The sequence below is a fragment of the Zonotrichia albicollis genome, chromosome 21 (assembly GCF_047830755.1).
Source record: "Zonotrichia albicollis isolate bZonAlb1 chromosome 21, bZonAlb1.hap1, whole genome shotgun sequence".
In the NCBI taxonomy this organism is placed as follows: domain Eukaryota; kingdom Metazoa; phylum Chordata; class Aves; order Passeriformes; family Passerellidae; genus Zonotrichia; species Zonotrichia albicollis.
The window spans coordinates 6,748,094-6,762,192 of NC_133839.1; the positions used below are offsets into that span (position 1 = coordinate 6,748,094).

Sequence of the window (14,099 nt, forward strand, 5' to 3'; positions counted from 1 at the left end):
GTTTTCCATGGTCTGCCTTCTTTCCATCTAGAAATACAAGCTCTCCCTCTCAGTCAGTGCTACAGCCTGGATAGGTAAGTGCCTTTAGGACCTGAGAGTCTGAAATTCAGAGGTGTTGGTTAACTCCTTCAGAAGGACCAGAACTAGGATCTTGCATCAGGCCAGTTTGAAGAGACTTAGTCCTACTGATCACTAAGAATATATGGGGTTTAGTAAAAACTCTTCTTATTTGAACCTGTTTAAGGTTCATATTCATGCTTGATTCCTTCTGTGGTTACATTAAGTTACCTTTCATTTTCAAAAAAAAGGTCTCAAAATCATCACCCCTAGTCACAGCACTTCAAGTGCTGGGACTTTCTGAGATCAGTACAACAAACTGGACTTAGAATAATTTCATCACCAAGCATCACTTGAAGTTTGTCTAAAAGATCTCAGCTTCCCCCAGACCTTGCAGACACCACTAATATTTTTCAGCTCTTGTGAGGTACAAGCAGAGCTCATTCCCTCAGCCATCCCAGCTGAGGAGTCTGGGTGCAGCTGCCTGCACTGCAGTGCAGCTCTCCTCTGGGGCTATGAGTAACCAAGGTTAAACTCTTGGCTTTTCAGTGCCATGGAGGGCTGTGACCCTGGGAATCCCACAATGGGGGCAGATTGGAGCCACGTGCTTCCCTCCCTAATTGTGATCACTGGCTGGTAGATAATCCCTTCATGGGCTGCTGCTCTGCAATTGCTGTGCAGCAACCAATCCAATCTGAGAGCCAGAACCAGGCCCAGGGGTATAATTCCCCTCCTACTTCCCTAAAACACGGTGAGATCTACGGTTTCCATAGAAACAAATCAGTTTGATGTCCACACAGCTCCTGCATCCCTCACTGGTGGGCATCAGCCCCAAGCTGCTGAGGTTTTAAGCAAGTGTCTACAGTTATAGGGCAAGAGTTTGGAGGAGAAACAAGAGGCACTCCCAGCACCCAAACCTGACCATCTCATCCAAAATGTCATTTGCTTCAGTTCATCTCAGCTGTGAGAGAATTAATCAGGAATATTCTTCTCCTCCTCCATTTTGAGGGTTGAGTTATCTGCCAGCTCCCTCCCTGCTATCTCCCTGCAGATGGGTTAGTCCAGAATACGTGAGGACGTAGAACACAGACTCCAGCACCTCACGTGCACTTGTGAGCCAATTTACTCTGTGTTTCTGCAGGTAAAAAAATGTAAAGGCATTTTGTTGTTTGGAGTTCTGCATTTTACTGTGGAGAATTATTTAGAGAGTGGTACAGCCTACAGTGCACTGCCTGATCTCAAAAAGTCACTGCCCGTTATAGCAAATGCCGCATTGACTCCAGGCTGCAGAGCTGGGGAAGCACAAAACTGCAGCACTGCTGCTCTGCAGCTTCCTCTAGGATTTTCTGGGTAATAGAAAATGAAATCCTGGATTTTGTTTGCTGCCTTGGGATATTCACGGTAAAAAATAATGCAGTACTTATTCTGTATGACAATATCAGGAACTCGAGAGGATAAGCAGCCTGGTGTATCCTGAATGGATGTGGCAGTGAGGATTACACATTTGTGGAAAATGAAGTTTTGATTTCAAGAATTGCAATCCCAGGAGAAAGGAAACAAGGCTGGTTTTACTCATGAGAGAAAAACAAAAAAGTAACACCAGAAACATTGCACTGCATGATGCATTCTCCACCCCAAAAACTGTAAACCAGACCTTTATGTCTGTCTTGCCTAATTTCACCATCACAGCACTAAAGCAAGTTTTCCTTTTGCTACTTCAAAAGCATATATACCCTGGCAAAAAATCTCCCAGCAATTTCCAGGCAGTCCCCAAGAAGACAATACCAGACAACAGCAACACCACAGAGCATCAAATTAGTTCAGTCCCTATGACAGTGGAGAAGAAACAGATTTTTTTTTTTTTTAAGGCCAGAAAGGTAAACCCATGACCCAGCATCTTTGCCTCTTTTTCAAGCTGCACTGATCTGTCATAACACTGCAGCAACACTGCTCTGCTTTGGCACAAACAAAGCCACCAACAACCCCTGGCTCTGCTGGAACAGAAGGCTGCAGCCTTGAAAAACGTGACCTGTTCAGCACCTGCAACTTGAGCTGTGAGAAAACAAAAGGACAAGCTGTACACTAAAACTCTGGGACAGGAATGGCTGATGGGAAAGCACAGCCACAATAACACCCTGGGATTAATGGATGCTAAGACTGACGAGCAGCAGGCTGACCTGGCTATTTCCCACCACCAGTGTCTTAATCTCTGGAGCCAGGCTGCAGCTGAGTCCAGACTGCCCAGCAGCAGAGGCTCTCCTGTGCTCACAGACACCATCATACTGTGCAGCAGTGACTAATATTCACAGTATGGAGGCTCTGGATAAAAAAGGGGGTTATCCCCCTTTTTGTCTTTCTCTCCTTCAGAGAAGGAAACCAGGTACAATGGCAAATTCAAAGATATCAAATATTCCTGCCAAGTATAATCTTAGATTTCTCATCAAAACTCTACCTCTGGAGTCCTGATATTTGCTGCAAGACCCAAGAGAAGAACAAATGTAGCTGGAGGCACATTTCATCACTGCAGCATGACACTTCCTCCACTCCCAGACAGCACTGTGTGCTGGCAAAGGAGACAGGCTGCCCAGAGCCTGAATCCCTTAAAGGGTACAGACAACTGAAAGAGTTCATTGGCAAAGGCAAAGTCACTTTGATGAGCCCACAGACACAAACCAAACAGAAGCTGCATGAGTAAGGATGGAACCTCAACAAGCCATGATGTGCTGTTAGTTGCCACACATTGGTGGTGAGTTTATAAAGCTGAATGCATGAACCCCAAAGCTTATCTCGGGTCAGTGGTAAGAGGCAGAGAGTGGTGTGGAATGGGAGGCAGCCTGCTTCCTTTCCAACAGGCCAGGCAGGAAGGACAGAATTCCATGGGCTAACAGAGTTATGCTGCACTCAGGCATCCTGACCAAACTGCCCACAGTGCACAGCTGTCCTGCAGAAGGAATTTAAGATGCCAATTTACATCTCTGCTCAGCCTGGAGAAGTATGCAGGAACAGTGCCAGGCTCCTTGCTATGCACTGCACCTCTGCAGCTCCAGATACAATTAGGATCAACCCAGGCTGGGAACATGGTGCAGAGGCACTGCCACTTAAAGCCCTTGAAGAAGACCCAGCAGTCTGATTGCAAACACCTCTAGTGCAGAGCAAAGTCAGAAGCATCAAACTCTACTTAAAACCACACAAACATCTCCATTTCCCATTACACCAGAACAAAAATTGGATCAATAGTCCCAGAAGAGATGAGCTTCAGACCTCCTGTCTGGTTCCAATGTCCAGTGGAACAGCACTTCTCATGTGCACAAAAGGCACATTTTGCTCTGGTCAAATCTGGGCAGTGACCATGGGAGGTGACAAAAAGGTTGGACTTAAATTCACCAACAACAACAAAAAAGGAAGATCAAAGCAGGTGTTGCCTTATCAGTGGGCATTCTGATAGCAAAATTGTGGCATAGTGACTTGGACAGACCACAGTCTTACAGCCTTCCATTCCTTTCCTTATCTTGCACAAGTAAAGGCTTTAACTAAATTTCTCCTCCTTGTATCTCCATTCCACCAATACAGTGATTTCTAAGACATCTGCTTTCGCCCCTCCAGGTGTCCAATGGGAGTTCAACTTCGTCCAAGCAGAAGCTGGCAAAATATCAAGTGCCAATGCAGTAATTCACTTATTCTTTTGCAGTAAACATTCCTTAAATATCATTCCCTCAATAGTCTATACAAATTCATTCAGGAAATGGATCTCTCTCTCCAAAATCAGTTTGGGATGCTTGGTAGTTTGCAGGCCTGAGATAACAAACAGATCTTGCACAAATAGGCATAAGCAGAGTAATTCTTAGGAACAGGAACAAATCAAAGTAGCACAGCCCAGAGGGGAGAAGTTTATTGCTGGGATCTCTGCTGAGAGCTGCATGATGTGGAAGAGGTGACCTGAGTTTCAGGGCTGGAGCTGCAGCATCAGCTCTGCAGTGTGACACATGTCATGCACCAATCCCTGAGGCTATTCTGCATTTTGGAATGTACCAACCTCCTCCTCAGCCACAGCTTTAACCCCACTGCGACACAACATCTCCTCTCAAGGCCACCACCATGCTCAGGCAATTCCCAGCTATTCATAGAGGAGCTTCTATTAAAAGTAAAAGCACAATCAGCTTAAGAAATAGCCAGAGATTACACAAGAGATCACAGCAGCCAGAAAGAGAGAAAACCTAACATGTATTAGAATCAAGGGGTTCCATTCATGACCCAGAGCAGTGGAAGCACAGAGTAAATCATAAACAAGTCAGTGAGGCTAAATATCAGCATAAAACCTGTGAGGGTTAGAGCTTTGTTGTTTATTGGTTTAATTCTGAATTAACAGGCCTCCAGACATACTCCCCTGCTGAAAGGGAATTGTTCCTGTGCTGGAAGGCAGGTGGCAAATGGACAGTCATTATAAGCCTCATTTTTAGAGGTTTGTAACTGCATGGATGAGGAAGAGCTCTGAGGGCTGAAACAGTCTGGTAATTTGTCAGAGCCCTGAGCCAGATCCTATGTAACTTACTCTGTCTTTACACATGTAAGAGTGGCAGGAAGATAAAGAGGAGGAACTGAACAAAGACTTCAAGATTTTTGCCTTTAGGTACTTCTTTCCTTGTTCTAAAAAATTCAGCACCGCCTCCCTCATCACTGGATCTCCATTCTCAAATTTAAAATAAAGGGAAACACTGTAGTTTCTCCTAGTGCTCTCCAGGGTGAGTTAGCTGTGCTGTGAAAACATTTGCAGATGTTGAGAACCGACTGCTCAGCATCTCTGTAGACTTCTGCCTATTGATATGAGAAAGGGTCTGAATGCAGCTGAAAAACTACTCTGAAATACAGCTGCAATTTATGATCAGCTTTTATCCAGCATTACAGCAACACTGCCTGGCTTTGCAGCCAAAATCCACAGCAGTATCAGTTTAACTCTGGCCATGTCCTCTCTGAGGCATCACATACACTACACTGGCCCCTCTTGCAGCAAGAGCGTTTCCCAGCCCCAAAATGACAGTCTGAGCAGTCAGACAGGAGCCCAGCACTTCCCATCTCTGCTATGGTTGTATTAACTCTTCACCCTTCCACACGGCTGCAACAATGCAGCCTACAGCCATAAGAAACAGGAAAGGGAGAGTTAAAGGAGACTGTTGAGGCAATACATTATTAAAATAGTATTTTCAGCCCCAGAGACTCCAGTTCAATTCCCATTTCCGTCACAAGTGAGGTACTGGGTTTATTCCAAACCTCATTTATTGTTCATTGCGACTGCAACACGAGTATTTCAGCAGAGCTTATAGTTTGAGACTAAGCCCTGATTTTTAGGGAGGGAAGAGATGACAATGCAGGTCTTAGAAGCTTTGAGAGCCTTTTAACTTGTCTCCAGAAGCATTTAGGGAAACAGCATCTTTTAGAGAAAAAAAATACCCTCAAACCTCCATGTTAGAAATTACTGTTTTCAATACAAAAACTACACTGCTCTTCTGTTCGCTCAATTGCTGTGGCCAGGGCTCTAAGAAAAGCCACACAAGTCACAAGACTTGCAGAAAAATGGCAGAAGCTGGCAAGTTTGCTTCCAGTCAGCAAGACACAGCTTGAGGAGCTTGCATAACGTCTGCTTCCAAGAAGCTCCCAAAAGCATGTTATGCTGAATTGCAAGAAGCCACTAACCAGGGACCATCTCACTTCCATTTGGTCATGGCTGGGTCTGCCAAAACTTTCCATGTCAGATGCTCTGGAGAAAACAGAGACACTGTTAGAGTTCAGACTCAGGGCTCATAATTCCTGTACTGTGTCTTGAAGGAAAGCAAAGCAGTTATCTACTACAGTCAGCAGCAGGCTCAGAGCTGTGACAAACCTGAAGGTCACAAAGGAAGCAAACACCAACAACTTAATTGTGCTGTCTGCCCACTGACATAAGACAGCTTAGGAAAACTGTGGAGACACTTTATATTCAACTGTTATTAAAATATTCACTAATGGACTTTGAAAACAAAGCTAGACCTAACTACAAATTATCAATGAGTCACCTGGAATAATTGTTTAAATATCTAACTTTAAATTGTGCCCTCAGTTGCCCATCAGTGTTTTGATGCAGTCTTGCCTGCTCGTCAGTAAACACTGAAATGTTCTCAGCCCTCTCTTTGTAGCTAACCCAGTACCTATAGTAGGTAGTTCTGAGCAACACATCCAGTTTGCATTACTGAACTCCATCAAGTTACCCCAAAATAGGCTTTAGATGGAGCACAGATAAATGTAAATTAAGAGAAATAACTTTTTGCATTTTTTCCAGAGTCAGTACCTGCTTGCAGGCTGACCACCTCCAAACCTGACAAAACCCTGGGCTCACTCCTCTGTAGAGCTGTGCTACCCATCCCTGCCCTGAAAGACCATGCTCAAAAATTCAAGTGCTACCAGGCCATGTAGGACAGCCTCTCATCTCCAGTGCTTTCTAAGAACACCCTCAACCCTCAAATCCTGCACCTGATCTATGCCAGCAGCCAAAGGTGACTGCACCAGACCCAACCTCTGCAGAACAGACCTAAGTAACCTGTAAAATACTGTAAATGAAGAATTAAAATTCTTGGCACAACACTTCTAGAGAGAAGGCAAGGCTCTGCAAGGGCTCACGGACACTGCAGTGCCATCTTTACAGAGTTTTCATTTATTGTTAAGAAAAGCAGTTTATCACTTTATGCTTAACCTTTTCCAGTGTTAGTTCAAGTGTCCATTAATGATATACACCTACATGTCATGGGAGACACCAACAGCCTCTAAGGATGGAGAAAAAGGTATAAAAATTAATCACTAAGAATTTAGCTTCAGAACACAGAACAGAATTCTACCTCAAGGCTGAACATGCCCATTTGTAATAAGACACAATATTCCTTAACCATGGGATTCCACTCTCTATCAGAAGGTGCAAAACCAGGTCAGAGGCCAGGAAGAGGAAACGTCAAATAGAATGAGAAACTGTCCCACTAGTAAGGTATTTTTCCCACCATGCATGACTAGACTTCTGGGTTTGGGGTTTGGTTTTTTTTGGACCAGATTTAATTTTGTCTCTCCTCCCAACAAGCAGTACTCTGACTCATATGGTTGCAGATCTGTGAGTCCAAGAAGGAGGAAAGAATTACACCCAAAGTTTTTGGGGTGTTTTTTTTTTAGTGGTATACCAAGGAAGTAGGTTTACCCTGCACATTATCAGTAAATCTCCTTTCACAGACACCACCTCAAAACCAATTTTGCATTGGGCACATAGGCTGAACACCATATGCTTCTAGATGAATGCCTGCCACCCCTTCACTAACTCTTCTGGTTTTGCTACTCATTCACTGCCTGAAACAAAAAAACTAAATACTGGCTCACATGGGTGGAGCACACATGGATTTGTTCTTGTCCAATAAATTCACTGCTCAGGGCATCATAAGAAGTTTCACCCCAGCAGCTAGAACACAGCAAGAACTGTTTTCTTAATTAACTTATGCTAAGTTGTAAGTTGCTTCCATTTCCCCTCAAAAAGATCCATCTTAAAAAAAAACTTACACAGAATTTTTACTCATGCTAGTACAGACAGACTCAAACCTGGAGCACAAAGTAGGGACATTCAGGAATTCACCAGATCAGGAAGGGGATTAACTTCCTGCCTTAGAATAACATTTTCAGAAGCTGCCTCAGATAGGAGGTGTTGCAGACAGACTCCCACTCCTTCTATTTAAGCCTAGCAGGGTTCTGCCTGCTCTGAGCATCTGGAAGAGTCAGGGTCAAGGACTTGGCTTGGTATTCCCAGATAGGTATTGAATGGCTTCTGAAAACAATCAGTACCCTTTAAAAACAGTAGCTCATCTTTGCTTTGTCTGGTTTTATTAAGGTTTCTTCACTGTGCGATAAGCACACCAAGTATGAAAAAACAGGAGCAGCTGACAGTTTAGGTTTTGGGGACTTCTGACTCCTTTTCCCACTGGTTCTGTTCCCTCTTTACAACCTTGTATCACTGCATCCTGTTTATTGAGGAAACACACAAAAATTCCACATGTATTTATCACAAACTACAGTAAGAATTAATAAAAAAACCTCAAGATGTTCTAAGACTCTCAAGTTGAGGATTATCATGCTAACAAGGAAGAGTCCACAAGGAAATGCAGCGTCCCTGATCTGTCAGCTATCAGGTGATGAATTCCAGCAATGACAAGGCAACCTGTCATTTTCACACACCAGTAGGTCCAAACACCAACTTGCACCACACTGAGCACCACTGGATTGCAGCTGATTTCCCTTCCCTAGGTGAATTCTGATATGATCTGAGACGTGCCATAAAGATCCCTTCTTCTAGAGAATGTAAGGCCAGTGGGCAGCTACCAGAAGCACGAGATCATCACTAAAGAGTTAAGGTGAAAGATACAGCTAAGAAAGATCTGCAGAGAACATTTAACTGCTGCAGGAAGTAGAAAAATATTAGACTTGTACTTATTTGAGCCAACCCCAACAGGACTAAAACAAGCTAACAACAAACACAGGCAGACACTGCTGCTGCATCTATGAACACTGAGATTCATGAGGTTTTCCCTCACAGACATCCATGTTATGTTATGTTTTAACTTAATTATGTATCTTCTTCTAGCAGTCCTCCTCCCACAAGTGTTTGCTCAGAGGTCTACAGATTTCTCTTAAGTTAAATTATTTTATCTTGGGGTCTGCTGTAACACCTTACTCATTTCCCCCAGTGCTCTATCTTTTCTTCCTTCCCCAATTAATCCAAGATGAAAATAGGTATTTTCTTCACTGGAGACCAAAGACTGGCTGCCATTTGAAGGCCTTACCTGACCATAGTTTATTTCTCTAAGCAGCACAATCCTACTCCTCGCTCTTGCACCATCACTGCAACCCTAAATAAGTCAGTTCACAAGCAGTGCCTGTGTTTTTAAGCTGCAAACAGACAACAGGATTTGACTGGCTCACTGATGTATTTATCATACAACAATTAAAGGTCTGTGACTGGCAATTAATCATCTCTCTGCCAGCACACATCTCAAATCAGAACCCTCAAAAATTTAGAAGAATCACTCTTAAGAGTGGCAAAAGCATGTGTCATGAATGTATATTTTCGTTTAAATTTAAATCTGCTCCTGAAGTACTGCAGTGATGCTCAGCATTGCCCAGTACAACAGACATCCCCAATCTATACATAATGTAGCCATTTTGCAAGATTTGAAATGTCAGTCCTCAACACTCAAGCTCATGAACCACATACTGCAGCAGAAGCCTGAGCAACTTAAAAGTACAAAGATCATTAACAAAACAGTTTTCCTGCAGGAATAGGCCAAGTATCTGGATGTCTTTATGCATCCCTTTAGGATCCTTCATTTCCACATGGCTGCTGAACACTGCTGTTGGTCTCTGAAGGTATTTTGCTGGGGAAGCTTTCCATAACAAAGCAAAGTATTTGTTATCAAGGAAGACATTCCCTCATCATATCTTGGGGGTGTAATTATCTCTAAATGGCTGTGGAAGGCATTCAGCTGCTCCTCAGAGTTATACCTGAAGCCAAACTAAAGCCTGTGGCTTCAGGATTCAGGATCTAGCTTTGCATCAACCAGTATGGGACACAGAAAGGCAAAGAGACACTGCCAGGCCCGTGCCTGATTTTGTCACAGCAAGTACTGCAGCTATGCCTAATGAGCATTTAGCCTTTTGACTGCCACAGGCATTGCAGTGCTGCATTTTCACTGCTTTTTTACCCATGTGGAAATTTCAGAGTGTTAGGAGAGGCAAGGTTAGCCCAACATGGTTGAGTTTACACACCTGTCTCCTGATTCCTTCCAGGCAACACAAAAACATCAGGGAATTCAGCATGTACCATCAGAGCCTGGTGACAGGCTGCTAAGCACCCCTGGTTTGGGTGCACAGCTTCCAAGAGAAGATGCTTATGGGGTACCAGATCCCAGCTCGGGTCTGGGGTCAAATAAACACTGATTCACTTCGCACAAGTTTGGCACTGCTCAGGTCCCTTGATCATAAACAAGATGGTTTCATCTCCATTCAAGTCCTTCCACCCACTGTTCCCAGCCCTTAGTCACTGCCTCCTCGGCAGCCCCCTGACACCATCTGTTCTGGAGAAGCCAGAGGTGCCTTGTTTTCCCCATGAAGAGCAATGCAGCTGTCCCAGCAGGGCTGAGCAGCCCCTGCCTTGGATCAGGGGCACAGCCATCCCAGGAACCAGCTGAACACAGCCCAGGCCTTCCAGCTCTCTCTCTCCAGGTAACAGTAACACTCCCAGAAACCCAGAGATTTGTGTAACAGAGCTCTGAGATCACAGGATTTAAAGAAAGCATATTTGTTATTTTCACATGGTAAAGTAAGAGTGGCATGAACAGGGATGATTATACAAACAGCCTTGTGGGCTGTCTCGTACAACCTCCTCAGTCATTTGGGCTCTTAAGTCAAATTAGCACATACCACATGCTTTGTTCTTTTTATCAGACCAATTTTGCTGGTACAGTTGCCTGCTCCAAGACCTATTTACTTAGAAAAGGAGGCTGCAACACCTTAAGAACAGACTAAATGATCACTGATGTCCCTCCAACCTGAGTTATCCTTCAACCTTATAACCACACCGACAGGAAATGCCTGGAGCTCACCCAATTAACCTTCCTTCCATTTCTGGGGCCCAGGACAAACCAGTCTGTGCACAGATGTGTCACCTGTGTGGCTTCTACATGGCTTCTTGTTTCTTCAGCAATTTTATCAGCACCAGCCAGTATCCGAGCCACCACGCTGATTTCTCCAGTAGCAAAAGCACACATAGCAGCCCCACTGACATCTGGTATTATAAATACAAGCTCTGCACTGTTGGATAATCTGATAACAGCAGAGTAAGTGTCACTGAAAACGCAATTAGCAGCAACTACTAAGCCATCGAATTCAGGAGGAGAAAAATATTTGTTTGGTAAGACATGTAACTAAACACTGATTGCAGGCAGGATCACTCCTCTCTGCCTGCAGGTTTCCACTGAGTGTGGGACTCTGCTACTGCAAGGTGCCTGCAGCAGCCCTGGGCTGGAGCCCTGCACAGCCACAACACAGGTCTGGCAGGGGGCAATGTGCTGTCCTGTTAGGGAAACGTGATTTGATGATAATTTGAAAGGAGCCCCACAGGTCCTGAGCAGGGGAACCAGCCCTGTGCTGAAGTGTCTGCATCATGCCCATCAGGCAGCACCAACCACATCAGCATTTGTTCTTGCACAGATTTCCATCCACTCAGAGAGAAACTCATCAGCACTCACATTCCCTGTGCAGCGAGCAGCTGCTGAGCAATAGCTGCACCACCATCCTGGTATCAAGCAGGAGCAGGGACATATGTCATGTCCACACCACAGCAATAATTGTATTTGTACACAGTAGGTCTACACACAATTTCTCCTTTCGACTGTTCAGACAAGAAAACAGCCCTTGTCACAATTACACTGAAGAACCATGCTCACTCTGGATACTATTTCCATAGCTCCTTATCATGGTTTCCAATACCCACAGAGAAAGAAGAGAGACTATACATTACAGCAGGGCCCCAACACAATTTTAACAGGATTGGGATTTGCAGCATATACACACACATTCTGTGGTAAGAGGTCTCAAGTTACCAGTCTAAACTAGCCAGCACTCAGGAGTATCAAATGGAGAAAGACCTCTTCACACTGACATTTTCCATTTCCCCTCCAATTATTTCCTCTAAATGCTTTTCTACAGACAGCTCTCAGCTCCTGCTCAGGGGACCCTTAATTATTTCATTTTCTAAAAGCCACAGCACTATAACTTGCTGCTAGAGAGACAGCTGATGGGACACGGTGAGGTCATAAGTTCTCTTGTGACAGGAGTCATCAGAAAGAGACAGAAGATAATTGAATTCATATATTTTCCACCAAGCAGATAAAACCCCCTGGCTCTAAATTGGTGCCAGTGGAGATGCACCAAGGATTAGTAAATCCTCTTGTGTGGTTGGTCTAAAGGAGAGGAGCAGTTTACCCCAACACACCGACTGTCCTCCCTCCAACAAATCCCCCTCTGGCCCAGCAGCCCTACATTATCTATGACACCACTGCAGCACTGCCTGCACAGATCCTCTAAAAAGGATTTATGGGGTTTGACTGCCAGTACTTAGAAAGCATGAAAACAGCAGAGCCAACAGGTGAACCCATTTTGCTCAAAGATTGCAGAAGATCCATTTTCCCCTTCTTCGAAAGACACAGCCCAACAAGTTTTTCACTTGGGTAGCGGGATTTTTTTTTTCTGTCACTATGCACAAACAAGTAGATCCTGGACTATGACCTGAGGTTCAGCAGAATGTGTTTCTGCAATGTCCTGCCCTTGGCATGATCCCAGCATCTCTGGGGGATACACTGCATGGACCTTTGGAAGTTAGCAAGAAGAGATGCCAAACTCTTTAAATTTTATATTCTTATTTTTTCAAAACTCTTTGATCTATGGCAGAGAAGAATTTTTATTTTGATCATGCTTTCTTTGTACCAGATGCAACCTCTGTGCCTTCCTCCTAGTACACCCAGTACACCCACCACTCACTGCTCAAAGATATCCTTGCACAGGTCCAGAATTTGAGGCTACTTGCAGCTAAACAAGCAGTTAATCCACAGCACAGACCCTTCTGACAGTGGAAAAGCTCTATAAGCCATCCAACAGCAAACAGCTTAAAAGAAAAAGTGGGGGTAGGGAAATGAGATCCAATAGATGTTGTCACAGATGCAGTTTGCTGAAAGAGAAAAACCCACGCAAGCATCTGACCAGGTATCAGCAGTCACTGCTTTTAAGGCAAGTCACCAGAAACCTGCAAGCTCCTTATAGCATAAAAAAAGCACCTTGATAACTAAAACCTGTATATAACTTAATGCAATTAATTAGCAAGGAAAAATGTGAGGAACATCCACCCCCCCAGGTGTTGTGTGTCTGCACCGGAGCAGATACCCAAGCAGCGCGGTCTGCAATTTACTCAAGTTGCAGATGATGAATGCGAAGGTCACATGAAGGGAAGGCATCAGTATATTGCCTGTCACAAAATGGTAGCACCCGGGGATTTGAGCATATAGGAGAGCTATAACCCCGTCCTTCCTATAGCCTCCCGCAGCTCCTGACATGGCATCCGCTATGGAGGACAGCGAGCCTGGGCTGGGGGAGGGGGACGGAGCAGATTAAACTTAAACACCCTCCGCATCACCCCCCCCCCCCGCAGCGACAACATCCATCCTGAGCCCCGCACCGAGCAGGGCACGGATGGGGCCGGCCCCCACAGCCCCTTCAGCCCCTCCGTTATGTAACCGGCAGGACAAGGGGGGGCTCCCACCGGCCGCCAAGGTGCGGCAGTGGCGGGGACCCCGCTGCGGAACGTCCCCGGGCGGGGAGCCCTCCCTCCTTCCCTCCCTGCCCGTACCCCTGCACCGCAGCGCCCGGGCGTCCTGCAGCGCTGCCCGCGCACACACACGCGCCGAGCGGAGCGGAGGAGCAGCGAGCGCAGCGCTGTCCCCGCTCCGCGCTGTGCCCGCACCGCGTTCACAGTGCCCGCACCGCGCTGTCCCTGCGCCCGTTCCCGCACCGCGCTGCCCGTGAGGAGCCGCTGCTCCCGCACCGCGCTGGCCATGCGGCAGCTCTGCCCGCGCCCCCGGGGACACCCCCTGCTCACCTCCCGACGAAATTCTCCAGCACGGAGCTCTTGCCGGCGCTCTGCCCCCCCACCACGGCGATCTGCGGCAGGTCGAGATTGGCGTTCTGCCCGATGGCGGCGAAGGCGTCCTGCAGCCGGTTGACCAGCGGGATGAGATCTTCCATCCCGCGGTTCCCCATGGTTGCGCTGCGGCTTCTCGCACAGGCGAGCTCGCACTAACCCTTCCCGCAGCCCTCCCCGGCTCTGGGGCCGGTGGGCAGCGGCTCCAGCCCGCGCCCCTCGCCCCGCTCGACGCCGCCCGGGCTCCGCTCGCCTCAGCCCGCCCGCCGCGCCTGTGGAGAGCCCCGTGCTGCCGCCA

The 14,099-nt window shown here is 46.2% G+C and overlaps 1 protein-coding gene across 27 annotated transcripts in view; it reads right to left on the reverse strand.

The window, feature by feature from the left end:
* The window catches only part of DNM1 (dynamin 1), a 64,709-nt gene extending 50,610 nt beyond the window's left edge, over positions 1-14,099 (reverse strand). For 14 of the 27 annotated variants that reach the window (XR_012583462.1, XR_012583460.1, XR_012583457.1 and 11 more), the window contains exon 1: positions 13,760-14,098. Coding sequence is in view for 14 of the 27 variants with exons in the window: in XM_074556602.1 (XP_074412703.1) it covers positions 13,760-13,920 (161 nt within the window). In the remaining 13 variants the exon portion in view is untranslated. Of the gene's footprint in view, positions 1-13,759 lie in introns of all 27 variants that reach the window. The other 13 variants (XR_012583466.1, XR_012583468.1, XR_012583465.1 and 10 more) reach the window with 1 other exon arrangement.